Source organism: Thamnophis elegans, chromosome 7 (assembly GCF_009769535.1).
Source record: "Thamnophis elegans isolate rThaEle1 chromosome 7, rThaEle1.pri, whole genome shotgun sequence".
NCBI classification, from domain to species: Eukaryota; Metazoa; Chordata; class Lepidosauria; order Squamata; family Colubridae; genus Thamnophis; species Thamnophis elegans.
Genome location: NC_045547.1, coordinates 591,686 through 609,006, shown reverse-complemented (window position 1 = coordinate 609,006; position 17,321 = coordinate 591,686). Strand labels below are relative to the sequence as shown.

Sequence of the window (17,321 nt, the reverse complement as noted above, 5' to 3'; positions counted from 1 at the left end):
CTGTTGGACCTGCCTCTCCCAAACCTCTCCCCTTCCCCTGCTCTGCTGACAGCTGGCTGAAACCCTCCTCCCCCCCATAGCACAGGGCGTGAGTGTTAAGCACCTGGTCCGTTGTGGGAGGCAGAGGGGAGGTGGGGCCGGATTCCCTGTGAGGCAGCCTGTTCGTCTTCCTCCTTTGGTTCCTCGCCGCGAGTGCGAGTGCCGATTGTCCAGATTGTCCGTCCTTCCTTTCAGCCCGAAAGGCTCCTTGGAGCTGAGAGATGCGGGCGCTGCAGGCGGATCCGTGTGGGTTGAGCGTTTTGTTAGGCGAGCACAATAGATGCGCAGCCCTGCCGCTCGGGGTGGAACAGCGGAGCCCGTGGCGCGCTCTCCCAGCCCGGCTGCTCCCTTGCAGCGGCTTCATTGTCTGCCGAGGCAAGACGGGAGCAAGCGCCTCCCTCCCTCCCCCCCCTCCCCCCTCCCTCCCTCCCTCGTCGGATAATGAAACATCTGCCAGTCACCAGCCAAGCATGGAGAGCATCAAGGACCCCACAGTGAGGGGGACGGGGGCCTTTCTCCGCCTGCTATCAGATTTGTTAACCCAGCTGGCATTTTGTCATCCCTGCCAGCCACGGCTGCCATAACAGCAGGCAACGTCTGTGTTGGGAAACCGAAGCCTCCCCCCCCCCCCCCGGAGAGGACCAAGGAGACGGCCTCCTCCTGGTGGACGGGTCTCCTGCAGGCTCTTTGGCCTCAAGCACCGGCCCTCTGTCCTGCCAGCGGTTTAGGCAGGGAGCCAGCTAGCCGGTCTGCAGCAGCCTGGAAGATGGCCGCCCAGGACTCGTCATTCAGGCACAGTGGTTGGCACGCAGCATTTCAGGCTGACTCTGCCCACTGTCAGGAGTTCAATCCTGACCGGCTCAAGGTTGACTCAGCCTTCCGTCCTTCTGAGCCCGATCAAATGAGGACTTGGATTGTTGGGGGCCAAGAGGCTGACTCTGTAACCGCTTGGAGGGGGAAGCGGGATCGAAGTCTAAGGGCTGTGGCTAGTGCTGAGCAGCTACACCAGGGTCCCCCTGGGCTTCCCCTGGTGTCATGATCCCGAAGCCTTCCTTCTTGCACTTTCCCAGCTAAGCACATAGCATAGCAGAGTGGGAAGGGACCTTGGAGGGCATCTAGTCCAACCCCCTGCAGGAGACCCTTCACCTTCTTAGAAGGCCTGTGGTGTTTCAGGACCTGGGGGCTTCCTTGCAGGAGGGACTAAGGAGACCCAGAGTCCAAGGGATACATAAGCATGTCCAAAAGGGGGGCAGGACCTCCACGCAGCTGCTCCATTCTTATCGGGGTGCCTGGTAAAGAGGGGATCATCTCAGAGCCAGAAGGCTCCTTGCCAAGGTCCCCCTTCATCCTCTTGGATCACCCGCCGGCTGCCTGGGCTGAGGGAGGTTGCTGTGCAAAGGCTGCGGAGGGGCCTGGAGAAGAAGGAAGAACTGGTCCCCCGTGGAGGGAAGATGGCTGGGGGGGGGGCAGGAGGGGGGGCTGACTCAGTGCTTCCAAGCAGGACAGGGTGGTTTCCTCTCGGAGCCCTGCAGCCCCACATCTGCCCGGCTGCCCTGCTCCTCTGGCCCAGCACAGTGTTCGCCTGGGCTCAGCTGCTGCTTTGGCATGGGGAAAGCTCCCCCTCTGCTGGCCCTGGGGAGGCACTGCAGCTCCATGCTGGACTGGTTGCTTCTGGTGAAGGGTGGGGTCTGGGGAGGAATTGCAGCATCCACATCTGGCCCTCAGGACAGGATCCCCATGGACACCCATCCATCCCTCCATCTAACATCCCCAATATCTATCTATCTATCTATCTATCTATCTATCTATCTATCTATCTATCTATCTCTATCTATCTATCTATCTATCTCTATCTATCTATCTATCTATCTATCTATCTCTATCTATCTATCTATCTATCTATCTCTATCTATCTATCTATCTATCTCTATCTATCTATCTATCTCTATCTATCTATCTATCTATCTATATCTATCTATCTATCTATCTATCTATCTATCTATCTCTATCTATCTATCTATCTATCTATCTATATCTATCTATCTATCTCTATCTATCTATCTTATCTATCTATCTATCTATCTATCTATCTATCTATCTCTATCTATCTATCTATATCTATCTATCTATCTATCTCTATCTATCTATCTATCTATCTATCTATCTTTCTATCTTATCTATCTATCTATCTATCTCTATCTATCTATATCTATCTATCTTATCTATCTATCTATCATCTATCTATCATCTATCTATCCTCTATGCATTCATATCTTTCTATCTATCTAATCCCTCTGTCTTCTATCTCTCTATCTTCTATCCATCTCCCAAATGTATCCAAGGACTCTGCAGGTGTCTTGGGGTGTGGCCCAGAGTTCCCAGCTGCTGGCAGGAAGATGTTGGGGATGTGAGCTCCTGTTGCTAGTTTGAGGAGGGGGAGACTGTCAGCCCAAGAGAAGCCGCCTGCTGGGGCAGCTCAGAGGAAAGAGAGGCGTTGCCCCCCAGCCCCTACCCATATTTCCTTCCAAAGCCATCCTGCCCGGAAGAGGTTGACCTGGGTGGGAAGTTCCCTTCCCTGGAAGAATCGCCAAGACAGGCTGGGGGCATCAGGCCTTCACTTTCTCTCCCGACATGCTGGAGAGCCCTGGCCTGGCAGGCGGAAGAGGATTGGAAGCCCACCCGCCTGCTCCTGGGTCTCTGATGGAGGCAGGGTGGCTGTGAAATGGGGCATCGAAGGCGTGGGGCCAAAGGAAGCTTGCAGAGAGCTTGGGGTGGGGGGGTCCCTCTGGATCTGGCTCCAGGCCTCTGGGAAGCCCCAGCGCAGCCTCTCCCAAATTCAGCCCAGAGAAGCGGCACCTCTGCCCAGTTTCTCAGCCTGGAACCCTCTACTTGGTCCTATGCGCATCAGCCCCCCCTCCCCCACCCGGTGTCATTGGCTCTTGAGCAGCTTCCCACAGTCCGAGCATCCCCACAGCTCTTGACCCCGAGGGCCAGAGGCAAGCGAGGGCTGTTTTCTGGGTTAGCTGGTTCCAGGGGCCTCATCCGTACACTCTCTGTCTGTCCAGTGGAGAAATTCCATTTTTTTTACTACTGCTTCTGTGGGCGGGGCTTAGTGGGCGTGGCAGGGGAAGGATCCTGCAAAATCCCCCTTCCCTCCCCACTCTGGGGCCAGCCGGAGGTCCCATTGGCCGGTTCTCCAAACTACTCAAAGTTTCCGCTACCGGTTCTCCAGAACCTGTCAGAACCTGCTGGATTTCACCCCTGGGCAGAGATGCCATGGAGATTGGCTGGCCTACTGCGTGCCCAGGGGAACAGGGGCATCGGGGGTCCCGCATGCTTGTTTCCATGTCCCATCTCGGAGAAGCCGTGGGTGAGGAAGGATGCTCCGGGTGCCTCTGCCTCTGCCAAGAGAAGGGAGCTGGGCTCGGAGCTCCATGGGGCCCCCGGGATGGGCGCGGAGTGGCGGGTGGCCCTCCCCTCTGGCTGCGTTTCTGAAGAAAGATGCTCTTTCCCCACAGAGACGAGAGAAGACCGGACCAAGAGGCTCTTCCGACATTACACCGTGGGCTCCTACGACAACTTCACTTCACACAGGTGAGCTCGGCCTCTGCTGCCTCGAGACGCCTGGGGGGGGTGGGGGGGCCTGCCCCCAATGACTGGTACCCTGGCAGAGTATGAGTGTGCGTGTGGGATGCGTGTGCATGAGAGAGAGAGGGACGGAGGGAGAGGGAGAATGAGAGAATGAGCATGGCTTTATGCCTCCTTCATAAGTAGCTTTGGAAGGGGGCCTCTAAAGCCAAGCTGGGGGTCTGAAACGCTCTTAAAAAGGCAGAAAGTGGTCCAGGCAAAGCCACAATTTTGGGCCTAGGATGAAGGCCCCCCAGAGAGCCCCTGGTCGTGATGGCAGAGACCCCGGGGGGCCCTGGGTGGAGAAGTGGGGGTGGGCAGCGTCTGGATGTTCTCAGGGGGCCCTGATTTCAAGGAAGGCCCTTAACCTCTCACAAGGTTCAGGAGAGAAAAGGCAACCAAAGGGGGGGGCTCCCTACTTCTACCAGGGGAGATTGGGGAACGCAGCGGAACAAGAGGGGGGCCCTTCAGCCTCCATTTCAGTCGATCGTTATTAAAGGCGATGTCACATTGGGGCCTTTTCTGGGCCATCCTGAAGATCCGGGGGCAGGGCACGTGGTCACCCTGCACTGCCAGGGGGACGCGGTTCCTTGGCATCGGGGTGGAGAGTGAAACCCGTTTGTGTTGCTGGGTGCCTTTTTCCAAACTCGCCTTTTTGCTTCCCTTTGTTTTCAGAGGCCCAGAGTTGCTTGGATGCTTGAGGGGGTCTTTTAGTGGAAGGAGGGAAGATTTATCGGGGGGGGGGCAGCCCTGCTCTCCGTTTCAAGGCCGTGGAGCCCAAGGACAATTCCAGGCTCAGTGGCCAGCCTGACCTCGCAGAGCACGGTTTCCTTCCCCACCGAAGTGGTACCTGTTCATCTACTCGCATTTGCATGCTTTGCCTCCTGCCACTGGTTCCCCCACTTCACGTGGGGCAGACCGGGCAGTTGCTAGCAGGGGACTCTGCGTGTGGCTGCTGAACTAGTTTGCTCCGCCTGAAGGACGTCCACTGGGCACGGTCAGAAAAAGGCAAGAAGGCAATGGACCCAATCCCCGAATCAGTCTTCTGCCGTTAATGCACCCCCCTTTTTCCTTTTTAAAGAGGCAAAGCCCCCACCCTGCCTTTTTTGATCAGGCCCTCTAGAGCAGGGGCGTCCAAACTTGGGAACTTTTAAGACTTGTGGACTTCAATTCCCAGAATTCCCCAGGCAGCCGTGCGAACCTCAGAATTCTGGCTTGGGAATTCTGGGAGTTGAAGTCCACAAGTTTTAAAAGTTCCCAAGTTTGGGCAGCCTGCTCTAGACCAGTATTTCTCAACCTTGGCGACTTTCAGTCCTTTGGACTTCAACTCCCAGAATTCCCCCAGCCAGCTATGCTGGCTGGGGGATTCTGGGAGTTGAAGTCCACAGGACTGAAAGTCGCCAAGGTTGAGAAATACTGGTCTAGACACACCCACCCCTCCTGCATTTCCTCTGTCTCGGTAAATCGAAGAGGGGTCTCCGGACTCGTATCCGCTTTAAGCCTTGTGGACTTCAACTACTCGAAGTCCTCAGCTAGCAATTCTGGCCGCTGGCGTTCACAAGGTTTAAAAGTGGCCCAATTGGGAGATGCCCGAGATAAAGACCAAATCCAGATGTGAAGGCTCGGGGCAGTGATGGACAATGTCCGTACTGATGGGGCCATCTGTAAATGACTGGGGCCTACAGGAGGCTGAGCTTTGCAAGTGTGAGGAATAAATGGCGAAAAGTATGATGCGAAATCAAAGCAAAAAAAGAAATTTAGGGGCAAAAAACATCAGATTCTTGTGTATAGACAGCAATCGTAAATTCTCCAGGGCTTTGAACTCAGCGAGGGTTTCTGGTTCTTTCCATCTGAGGCCACCTGTGTTAGAAGAATCTCCCCAGGTAGCTTCCCCCCCCCAAGGAACCCCCCCATACGGCTTCCCGTCTCTTGGGGGAGATGAAGCTGATGACGCTTGCAGCTGCTCAAGGGCTCCAAGCTAGGCCCTCGCTTGACTCCTCCTTCCAGCCTGGATGGCAATTTCCCAGCCCTGTGCCTCCTTCCCCTGGCTGCCCAGTGGGGGGCAGCATTTCCAGCCCAGCTCAAGAAAACAACAGAGGAGGAGGGGGCTTTGGATCCCCTCCCCATAACTCAGAAATATAGGAGTCAATCAACTTTGTGCCAGGCACGAAGCACAAGGGGGAGCTCTGAAGCCCCCCCCCCCCACTTGCTTGCAGGGCAGCTTGAGCTGAGAATTAGAAGTCCCAAGAAGCCAAATCTTTTTATATAAGGAATTTATTAGGAAAAATAGAGAGAGCCCTCGTGGCACAGTGGCTAAAGGGCAGCACTGCAGGCTGACTCTGCCCACTGGCAGGAGTTCAATCCTGACTGGCTCAAGGTTGACTCAGCCTTCCGTTGTAAAATGAGGAAGAGCTGAGGTGGCGCAGTGGTTAGGGTGCAGCACTGCAGGCCACTTTAACTGACTGTGATCTGCAGTTCAGCAGTTCAAATCTCACCGGCTCAAGGTCGACTCAGCCTTCCATCCTTCCGAGGTGGGTGAAATGAGGACCCGGATTGTTGTTGGGGGCGATATGCTGACTCTGTAAATCGCTTAGAGAGGGCTGAAAGCCCTATGAAGCAGTATATAAGTCTAATAAATAAATAAATAAAATAAATGAGGATGCAGCTTGTTGGGGGCGAGATGCTGGTTCTGTGAACTGCTCAGAGCGGCTTATAAAAACACGGTGGAGGAGTAGGCGGTTCAACTGCTAATGCTGAAAATGAGGGGAAAGAAGGGAAGGAAAGAATTGGACCTAGATGGCTGCAAAGTGCACATTAAACTAACCGGCGGTTATTTCCTTCCATAAATGTTGTCAGTCTTCAGTACAAAAGGACCTTTAGGAAGGCACCGGCCTTCTCTCCTGCTCAGGTGTTCATAGGCAGCCCCTCCTCCTCCCTCCCTCCCTCCCTCCCTCACCGGGACAATGGAAATCCGACGTTTTAGGAAGACGGAAGACCCTCCCCCTATGATGTCTGAATTTAGCGAGCAAATCAGAAATTATCGGGTGGCTAAGAACCTCCCCCCCCCTTCACCTGGATGGCGTTAACAATGAAGCGTTTTGCCATTGACCTGGTGGGGGATTCGCTCAGAAGGACGGGCGCTTGGAAGAGAAAGAAGGGGTTGCATTTGGTCAGGCCAGTCAGCAGGGAATCTGCCTGGCAGAGGCTTTGGGGGGGTTGTATTTTATTGCTTAGATTCATGCGTGTAGCGTGTGAGAGAGACAGAGGCAGAGAGAGAACATGGATGCGTCTGTCTTGTGCAGTTTTCTCCGGTTCGGGTTTCAGATTCACGAAATTGGGTTGCTGAAGACCCAAGAAAGGGATATTTTTGTAGCTCAGGCTTGAACTGAGGGTCCCGGGTGCTCTCTGAGCTGGCTGGTTTTCTCGCAGACGTTTCAGGACCCAACTAGGGAACATCATCAGGGCTCAAATCTCACTGTTTAATCCCGGTCTCCGGCCAGAGGACATGGGAGCATCAGCTGGGAAGCGAAGCTTGGAGGCCCCACCAGGACCTCCAGGCAAGACTTCTCAGCAAGACAGGGAAGTCCCAGAGCCCAGGAGGGGGGGGGGGGCAGACAGGTAAAGCCTGGAATGAAGAGGGGATCCAGGAGAATCTTCTTGCCTTGGGCAGGGGGCTGTGTTAGAAAACCTCCAAGGTCCCTTCCAGCCCTGGGACTCTGTGATTCTAGGAACAAAGAGGAGAAGAGCAGGGAGATGGACTGACACTGAAACACACACACACACACACACCAATTAAATTCAGTCCTCACGTGCTTCGATGAATGTGAACCTTGTTGATCCCAAATATGAACCAGCCTGCCATGGCTTGTCCCCCAAATCGTGGTTAATGAAATCACGTTCGGCAGAAGCTGGGCTCATTCCTCACCTCCAGGCCCTCTTCCTCACAGCTGCCTCTTCCCTTCATTTTGCACAGCCTCTAATTGCCTTAAATGCTTGATGAAGAGAGATGGGGAAGACAATCGATTATTTCTCTGGTCCTCTTTAAAACCCGTTTTAAAAGATTGTCTTCCTTTGTGGGGCATTTTCCGCTCATCCGAAAAAAGGCAGGTTGAACTCTGCAAGGGAAGGGGGCACGTCTGCCCGTCCGTCCTGCCCAATATATTACCTGGATTCTGGACTTCTGATGGCCCCATGATGGCTGGCAGTTTTTCAGCCGACAAGGAGGCCTTTTTCTCTGCATGCATTGATCTGTCTCTGAAATTGGGGGAGGGGATCATCCTGCTGAGCTTGCTTGGTGCCCACCATGTAAACAAAGATAAGGAGACTCTGGAAAGAGGGCAGAGAAGAGCAACCAAGAGGATTAGAGGACTGGAGGCAAAAGCATACGAAGAACAGTGGCAGGGATTGGGCATGGCTAGTCTAGGGAAGAGAAGGACCAGGGGAGGCATCATAGCACTCTTTCAGTATTTGAGGGGCCGCCACAAAGAAGAGGAAGGGGTCAAATTCTTCTCCAAAGCACCAGAGGGCAGGACAAGAAACAATGGATGGAAACTGATCTCCAAGGAGGACCCCCCCCCCTCAAAGGTCCTGATTGGAGTCATGTACGGGCATGTGCTTAGTGAGGCAAAGGCTGCCTTCCTTCTTCCCGAAAGAGGCCAATTTGGTGCAGGATCTCGGAACCTCTGGAAATTTAGCAGAGGGTTATTGGAGATCCAGCCTACGGGAAGCTTAAGATCAACAGAAGGACCGGCTCAAACCTTTCACCCAGAGATGCTTCCCGGGTGTGTGAGGTCCCCACCATCAAAGCTGAAACCAGCCAGAGGACAGAAAAAACTCAAAGAAGCGAGCCGGCATAGTCATACTCCACTCAGGATCAAGGATGCGGCTGTAGGGCTGGTCAACAGTTTTAAGTATGGGGGGGTCCACATAACTAACAATCTGGTCTCTCCACACATCATCCTTAGTGAAGCGTGCAAACCAGCGCCTGCATTTCCTGCGTAAACTGAGGAGAGCACTTCTTTCTCCTTCTGTGCGGGCCACTTTTTACAGAGGCATGATTGAGAGCATTTTAACAAACTGCATCCCTCTTGTGGCAGCAGTGCCTCAGAAAGTCCCTACAGAGAGTGGTGAGGACAGCAGAGAGAAAGTCCCTACAGAGAGTGGTGAGGACAGCAGAGAGAAAGTCCCTACAGAGAGTGGTGAGGACAGCAGAGAGAAAGTCCCTACAGAGAGTGGTGAGGACAGTAGAAAGTCCCTACAGAGAGTGGTGAGGACAGCTGAGGAGATTATAGGAAGGATGCTGCTTATAAGCACTCTGTGCTTAGAGCTCAAAGCATTGTTAGAGACCCCACACACCTACTTCATGGTCTGTTTCTGTTGCTCCCCTCTGGGAGGAGGTTTCGAAGTATTTCTAGCAGGACTAACAGATTCTGTAACAGCTTTGTTCCCCAGGCCATCCATCTGGCAAACTCGCAAGATTCGTTTCTCTCACCACGTGCATTTATACATTCAAACTAGACTGTGTTGTTTCTGTCATATAATACATGTGTCTATATATATATAATTTTGTATGCATTTATTCATTTATTCAATTTTGTCCAACCTTCATATTGGATGTGGTGGCCCTTTGAGAGCTGTACGCAAGGAAATTTCATTTTAATGTATGACGATTAGCGTGCATTCAATGCGACAATGAAGTTATTCCAAGTGTGAGAACCCAGCTGCTAGAATCACCAAGAGTCGGCCACGAGTGAAGCACCAGGTTGAGGGCAGAGGGGGGCAAGGCCGAGGAGTGGGCTTGTCTGACTCCGGCTGAGTTTTGCCGTTCCTCTGGGTGCCGCTTCCTTGTCTCGCGCCTCGAATTGTGAGTGTCGTTTCCATGGCAACGGTGCCGTCAGTGCAGAGGAGCCTCACTTGAAGGGTCTGTTGGCCCAACCCTTCCTAAGCTGGGTGTAGCGTTGTGGTATCCCCCGTGCCCATCCCTCCTGCTCTTCAGCCCCCACCGCCGCAGGGCGAGGTGGGCCAGGCTAATTCGGCTACAGGAGAACATCGGCCATGGGGCTGGCTTCACAAACCACCATGCGCGAGAGGAAGCCTCGGAGGGAGGCAGCGGAAGGGACAGGCCAGGAGTGACCTGCAAGGGGAAGGAGGGAGGTTGTGCGCAAACACAACCAATGCTCAGGAAGGGCCAAGCAGCCCGAGTGATGCACAACCCCTCCTTTTAGCTGTGTCCCCAAAGTTGTGCGACCTCGGCCAAGGAGAGGAGAGGAGGAGAAAGGAAAGGAGACGAGTGGAGGGTCGAGAGGCATTTGGTGGTTGAACAAGACGGTTTGGTTTTTAAGGCAACCAGAGTTTTTCCCTGCTTCTTGTAGCTTCTGAACCAGGGTTTCCCAACCATGGCAATTTTAAGACCTTTGGACTTCAACTCCCAGAATTCCTCCGCTTTGCTGGCTGGGGAATTCTGGGTGTTGAAGTCCACAGGCCTTAAAGTTGCAAAGGTTGGGATACCTGCTATGAACGTAGAATTCCCTGACCTGCCTGAGACGAAACCTCAGAGGAGGACGATGCCAATGGACGACCATCCTCCTTGGCTGGGGGGCACCCCAGAAGAGGGCCCCACAGTTCCCAGGGCTGCCTTGGCGTTATGGTGGGGACCATCATCTAGACCAGTGTTTCTCAACCTTGGCAACTTTACGTCCTGTGGACTTCAACTCCCAGAACCCCCCAGCCAGCACAGCTGTGCTGGCTGGGGGGTTCTGGGAGTTGAAGTCCACAGGACGTAAAGTTGCCAAGGTTGAGAAACACTGATCTAGACAACTGGGGCCTTCTTCTCCACTGGACGTTCCCAGGCAAGAGGATGAACAGTGGTCCCTGGGGGGGGGGGGATTCTTACCTTTCTGCTCCTGCCCTGAGCAGAGGTTGTGGGCCCCGGGGGCCCTTTCCAGAAGAGGGGAGCCAGCAGAGCGGAGGAGAAGAGGAAGGCCCACCAGGCTGTCAGGGGCTGAAGGAGGCATTCACCCAACAGCAGCCATCCAAGGAAAGGGTCCATGCTTGACTTGACTGCCCAGATGTTTTAAAAGAAGAAGCCGGGTTGCAGGGCATGGATAGATTTACGTATTATATCTATATGGTTATATAATATAGCGAGAGCCAGTTTGGTCCAGTCAGTGGTTAAGGAACCAGGCTAGAGAGTGGGAGATCGTGAGTTCAAGTCCTGCCTTAGGCGCAGAAGTCAGTGGGGATTTTGGTCCAGCCCCCCTCTCTCTTTCAGCCCAGGCAACCTCACAGGGGTGTTGTTGGGAGGAAAAGAGTTGGAGGAAGGAGGGTGAAATATGCTCACATCAGGCTCTTCCTTCGGCTCCTCTCGGGAGCCCCTCCCCTCTCCAGCCAGGGACCCCCCAAGATCCTTTAGCAGAGGCCCCTGTGGGTAACCCAGAGGTTGATCCCATGGGATGGCTTAAGTGTGGCCCATTTATTGAAGCTCCAATTGCAGAGAAGAAGAACCCTGAGCAGCTGTTTTCTTCTCCTGGCCAAGAAGTCCTGGGCTGACCCTTCGGCCCTTTGCAAAGCCGGCTTCCTTGGTTACGTTCTATTTATTTATTAGATTTATATGCTGCCCGTCTCAGTTGGAGAAATCCCTCTGGCTGGAAACTTTTGGCTCTTCCTGCTGGGTGGGAGACGAACTGTCTCCGGTTGCTGGGGGGGGGCAGATACATGGGGAGGGCAGGTTGGAGCCCCATTGCTTGCCTAGGGAAAGGTCTCCTTAGCTAAGCGAGACCCCCATCCCTGCAGGGAGAGGGGCTCCGTCCGTGTGTTGGGAGAAACGTCCTTCTGGGTTCGGCTCCAAGTGGGGGAAAAGACTCTGGAAACATGGAGGCTGCTTGGAAAGACGGTTGAATGGTGGACAGGACCACGTGGCTTGAGGTCCTGAACAGGAAAGGGGGATCAGGTGCTTCCAGATGTTGGGTGGAGAAGAAATGAGGGGGAGATGCTCAAAGCCTCTGGTTTTATGCCCTCTCTGGCCTTTGATCTTGAGCTTGTATTCTGTCAGAATCCCAGGCTGTGCTTTGAGTCCAACCTTGGTTGCGCATGGCTTTTTCCCCCGTGCCCTGTGGTGAGATGGGCAAAGGGCTAATATTATCGTGCCTTAATCCCATCACCCTGGAGCTGAAGGGGGGAGATCCTCGTTATGTAGAATAGACTGACAAAGGTGGGGGCTATTTAGAGTGAGTCTGTTTCCCGCCTAAAAACATCTCCCTCCATTCCTGATCCAGGGAAATGTAATATTCTGCCTTTTCAACATTTCCCAGGATATTTCATTTTCCTAGGGATGTTGGGGGGGGGGGCTGACTTCCTACACGGGCTTGGCCTTTGTGGTGCTGTGGCCTAAAGGCAGGTGGGGACCCTTCTGCAGCCCCTGTCAGAAGGGGCTCATTGAGGGCAGGAGCCTCAGTTCCAGGGCACGCTCATACCCGGGGGGGGGGGGGGAGGTAGCTAGATCTCCTGGTGGCCCTCCATCCACATGCAGAGCCAAGCCAGCAAAGGCTTCCAGGGATGCTGTGAATGCCATACGGGGGTAGGAATGACCACTGTGCCTGCTGGCCTTTTCCTTGACTGAGGAAGCAAAGGGGGCCTTTCCCACCCAAGGATCTGCAGTGCCTGACACCACCACCACCTCTCCCGCAGCCCACCCCTCAAATCAGCAGGCGAAGGCGGGGAGGAGGGTGCGCTTGGCTGAAGGGGGCAGCAACCCCCTACGCTGTGTGGCGGGGGGGGGGTGCCTTGAGCCAGAGTGCGGTGTGTGAGAGTGTGTGAGCGAGAGGGGGGAGTCAGGGGTATCGGTGAGTCTGCTGCAGTAAGTGTGAATCCTGCGCTCTTGTGTGAAGCCTCTGGGTGAAAAGGAGTCTCCCCCCCCCATTCTTCTCCCCCCACCCCTCCCACTTGGGCTGGCTCTGCACTTTCCACCCGGGTCTCCGGGATTTTGGGGGGGGGGAGGCAAGGGAGGGGCTGAAGGGCGCAACTTTCAAGGGGCTCCCAGACCTCCAGGAAGCCCCTGCTGCAGTGGGGAGGGGCGGGGCTTGAAGCGGGTGGGGTCGCTTCCTCCCCTCCCCCTCCCGCAATCCAAAGCGAGGATGTGCTGGGGAGGAGCCCCCCCTTCCCCCCCCCAGTTCTCCCATTGAGGACCACAAGCCCCGCCCTCTCCCCCCGCCCCGCCTCTCTGCGAATGACAGGCGGTTCCTTAGCAACGGGGGAGGACCGCAGCCCGAGAGGAGCCCCTTCCCGGGGAACGTCGCCCCCTCCCAACAAGGGAGCCGCTCCCCTCCCTCCCTCCCTCCCTCCCTCCCCGCGGCGGCGGCGTCAGGATGGACCGCGCGGCGCCCGCCACCCGTGCCGGCCGCGGCGGCGGCTCCCTCGCTGGGCGTCCGCGGCGGCGGCGGCGTCCTGGGGCTTTGGCGGCGCGCGGCGTCCGGCGGCAGGTGAGCGGGGGGGGCGGCGGCGGGGGGGCGGGGGCCGAGGGGGCGGGGCGGCCATGAGGTCGGGGCTGGGCGGAGGAGCCCCCCGCGCCCTGCCGCCCCCCAGCCTCCTCCTCCTCCTCTCCCTCCGCTCTCTCCTGCCCAGCGACTACATCATCGAGGAGAAGGCGGCCGTTCTGCAGAAACGGGAGCATGAGGGCTTCGGCTTCGTCCTGCGCGGCGCCAAAGGTAAGCGCCCGCGGGGGGAGGGAGGGAGGGAGGGAGGGAGGGGAGGGGCGCCACCCCCGGGCTGCCTTGGGGGCGAGGGGGGGCGCCTGCTTCTGTGTGTGTGCAGCACGCGAGCCCCCCCCCAATCCAATGGGCAGGGGGCTCCTCTCAGGAGCTGTTCCTCCTGATGGACCAGCCTGGTGGCTTTGGGTGCCCCCCGGCAGGCCTGCTGCAGAAGGGAGAGGGGCTTCCTTTCTGGAGACCCCCGTAGGGCTCCCAATGACCCAATCCCCCCCCCCCACGCCATAACTCTATGCTCCCCCTCGTTGGCACCCAGAGGAGAAGGGAGGAGCGGGTGCTGCCTGGTGGGGGGAGGGATGGGGTGGGGGAAAGGTGGGGGGGGTCACACCTGCTGCTGGGATGGGTGGAAGAAAATGCGGGTGGGCGAGGTTTGCCCTCCACTGAGAGGGTCCAAAATTCAGCAAAGCAGCAGAGGGAGGGAGGGTCTCCTCCTCCCCCTCCCCATTTTCCTCCTCCTCTACCCCTCCCATTATCTGCATCAGCCTCCCTCCCTTCCTTCCTTCCGCCAGCCTCCCCTTCCCCAGCTGACCTGGGTGGAACTCAGCAGAGCCCCGGGGCGACTCTTCCGTTCCTGCCCTCTCCCCCGCACCCTCCAGGGCAGGCACCTGGTGGGGAGGGCCAACCCAGAGGAGGTCTCCCTGCTTGGGGCGCATGGGGCCTGGCTCTTCTTCTCCCGGGGGGGGGGGCAGAGAGGGGGGGCAGACCCCTTCTCCTCTCTTCAGCCTGCCTGCCCTCCCCGGCTGATTCCCAGGTGGGGGGATGCTACAACCCCCTTTGTCCCCACAAAATGGACGGAGGGGACGGCCGGACGCTCAGCTGACGACCGCAGCCTTGGGCAGCGAATGGAGGCATGGGTGTTGTGAGAAGGACCCTGCCTGAGTAGGGAAGGGGCTTTATGAAGACCCCCGTGCCTTGGGCTGACTGGGAGAAACTGGGCAGGAACAGCTTCAGTAGAGTTGCTGGCATCCCCCCCCCCCCCAGACCGGTTGAAGGAAGGGCCGTGGAGATGGCCGGTGGGCCAGGAGCAGGGCTGGTCCTGAGGGATGCAAAAGAGGAGGGGTCCCCTTCCAGGAGGACCTGAGGGGGAGCAGCCCAGAAGGTCACCTGAGCAACCCCGAATGCAGCGAGAGGCAGAACCAGGGAGCCCAAGGGGGGGGAGGCAGATTCAGGTGAACGGGGGGGGGGTCTTAATGGGAAGAGCGTGTTGGGAAGACCTATTCAAGGGGGGTCCCTGTGCTAGCGCTCACTCTAAGGCAGTGTTTCTCAACCTTGGCAACTTGAAGATGTCCGGACTTCAACTCCCAGAATTCCCCAGCCAGCGAATGTTGAGAAACACTGCTCTAAGCGGCCCTTATGAGGGTTCCCCCTCTCTTGCCCCCTCAGCAGTCAGGACCCCCACTTAGTCCAGGCAACGTTTCTGATGCCGTCCCCTCAAGCCTCCCCCATGCCTTCCTTTCGTCCCAGGATGGGAGGCCAGCTGAGGTGGTCCTGAGACGAACCAGGGTTACAACAGCATTTCCTCCCCCCCCCATGCCCCCTCCCTTTATTCTGACACTACCTGCAAACAGCCAGTGGTGGCCTTGGGGACCCCAGTGACTGTGGACAGAGGCAGAAGATGAGAGCAGCCTGGAGGATCTTTTGAGCTCCCTGCCAACCCAAGGATGGGTGGGGGCAGAGTTCCACGGGGGGAGGGCCTCAGTTCTAAGGTCTCTCATCCGGATTGAGGAGGGGGTGGAAGGAGCCCAGCCCCCCCCCCAAGGTGCTTGGTTTCCCCCAAGACAAGGGGTGGAGGTGTTTCTGCATACGGATCCAGGATTCAGGCCCTTCCTGGCTCTCTCTCTCTCTCTCCAGGCCTGGGCTCTGGGTTCCAGAAGCCGAGAGGGAGAGCAGCGGCCTGCAGGGACCCCCACTCAGCTCTTTCCAAACGAGGAGGGGGAAGGGGGGAGAGAAAAGGAGGCCTGAATGTGCCATTTAGCTCAGCCGTGCAACAAAGCTCCAAAGGCTTTTTGGAAGAGCTGAATCACGGCAAATACTATGCATAATTCAAGAGGAGGCAGGCCGGGAGGGAGCACAGAATCAGGGCCGATCTGGGCAAGAGCACCTGGAGTTGGAATCCTCCTTGTTCAGAGATGGGGCCCCACCAGCCCCCCCCCCCCCGCTCTTCCTTGGGAAGGGAAGTCCTGCATGACGGATTTGGCCAGCCGGAAATCCCGGGAGGGGCCACTCGGCCTCTTGTCCCACAGACCTGCCTTGAAGCGGTTCCAACCTGGCTTAGGATCTTCTTGGTGGCCTTCAACAAATGCTCTTGCCTGGAAACCTCTCCTCACCCTCCTGCAGGTCTCTCCAGCCTTGGCAACGTTTAAGAGTCGTAGACTTCAACTCAACGCAACATGGGGGAATTCTGGGAGTTGAAGTCCACAAGTCTTAAAGTTGCCAAGGTTGGAGAGGCCTTCTCTCCTGGAACAACGTCTCCCTTCCTTCCCTCAAGGCGGCCAGCATAACAAGCAACCGTGACTTCAGAACCGTGTGAACAATAAGGGGGCTTCTTGCCTGGGTCGCCCCATCTGGGGTGGGGCTTGTCCTTGGGGTCCCCTGCACCTCTGCCCTGCGATCACCAGATCCAGCCCCCTGCCTCGGGCACTGAGGCAGACGTGCTAATCTTGGGTTTTCCCAGCTTTAACTGGACTGGCTTCAGTGGTTTCATCATCGTTGCTGGTCTCCAGTCTGCCAGCCTCTTTGCTCCTTCTTTTGTAGGGGTCTTTGGTGGCCTCCCACCGCTTCCCCTTAACTCTCCTTCTTCCTTCCCTGCTGCTCCTTTATTAGCTTCCTTCACGTAATAAAAACGCTTATTACCTATTCCGCTGCTGGCTCTCTCTCTCTCTCTCCAGGCAACATAAAAACAGGAACAATTAAGGACAGTAAAAAAAAATGTAGAAGAATCAGAAATCATGCATTTCAGAGGGAAGCAGCCACCTCTACGTGGCCCCCTGTGAGAAAGCCAGACAGGGGTGTCCTTCCCACCCACCCACTCTTTCTCTCTCGCCAAGTGTGGCTTCCAGGCAGCCCAAAAGGATATTCAGCAGTAAAACAAACTTAATCAATAAAATATTTAACATTCACTGTATTTGCGGCTAAAGACGGTGAGCTTGTCAGCTGGAAAGCTGCCAGCCCAGGTTCGAGACCCCGGTTTCTGCATGATGGGGTGAGCTCCCGTCCCTTGGCTTAGTTTTGCCCACTTAGTAGTTTGAAAGCATGCAAATGCGAGTAGATTAATAGGTACCACTTCATTGAGAAGGTAACAGTGTTCTGTGTGCTGTTGGCATATAGCCACGTTGGCCACACAACTACAGAAAATGTCTTTGGACAACGCTGGCTCCCTCGATCACGAAACAGATGCGTCCCACACTCTTGAGTCAGACACAACTGGACAGGGGAACCTTAGAGTCCCCTCGGTCAGCCAGGAATCCTAGGGCTGGAGGAGACCTCGGGGGTCTTCTAGCACAGCCCCTTGCCCAAGGCGGCAGAACTTATATCATCCTGGATAAAGGGTTGCCCAACATTTTCTTGAAAACCTCAACTCCAGGAGGCAGGCTGTTCCACTGGCTAATTTTTCTCATTATCAAGAAATTCCTCCTTGGTTCTAGTTTGGATCTCCCTCTAATGAGGAAGCTTCCACCCATTGCTTCTTGTCTTGGCCTCTGGAGAATAGGTTGACCCCTTCTTCTCTGTGGCAGTCCTCAAGTACTGACTCTGGAAGTGATAACTGAGGGCTGTTATCTTGTCACACACACACCCCGGTCCTTCTCTTCGTTAGGCTAGCCCAGGGGTCCCCAAACCTGGCAACTTTAAGCCTTGTGGACTTCATCTCCAGGAATTCTACCCAAGAAGCTATGC

At 56.0% G+C, this 17,321-nt stretch overlaps 1 protein-coding gene across 1 annotated transcript in view; it reads left to right on the top strand.

Annotated features, from left to right (window-relative positions):
- The window catches only part of SHANK3 (SH3 and multiple ankyrin repeat domains 3), a 204,897-nt gene that overhangs the window by 124,929 nt on the left and 62,647 nt on the right, over positions 1 to 17,321 (top strand). The window contains exons 13-14 of the mRNA XM_032221683.1: positions 3,558 to 3,633; positions 13,285 to 13,367. Of these exons, the coding sequence (XP_032077574.1) occupies positions 3,558 to 3,633; positions 13,285 to 13,367 (159 nt within the window). The remainder of the gene's footprint in view (positions 1 to 3,557; positions 3,634 to 13,284; positions 13,368 to 17,321) is intronic.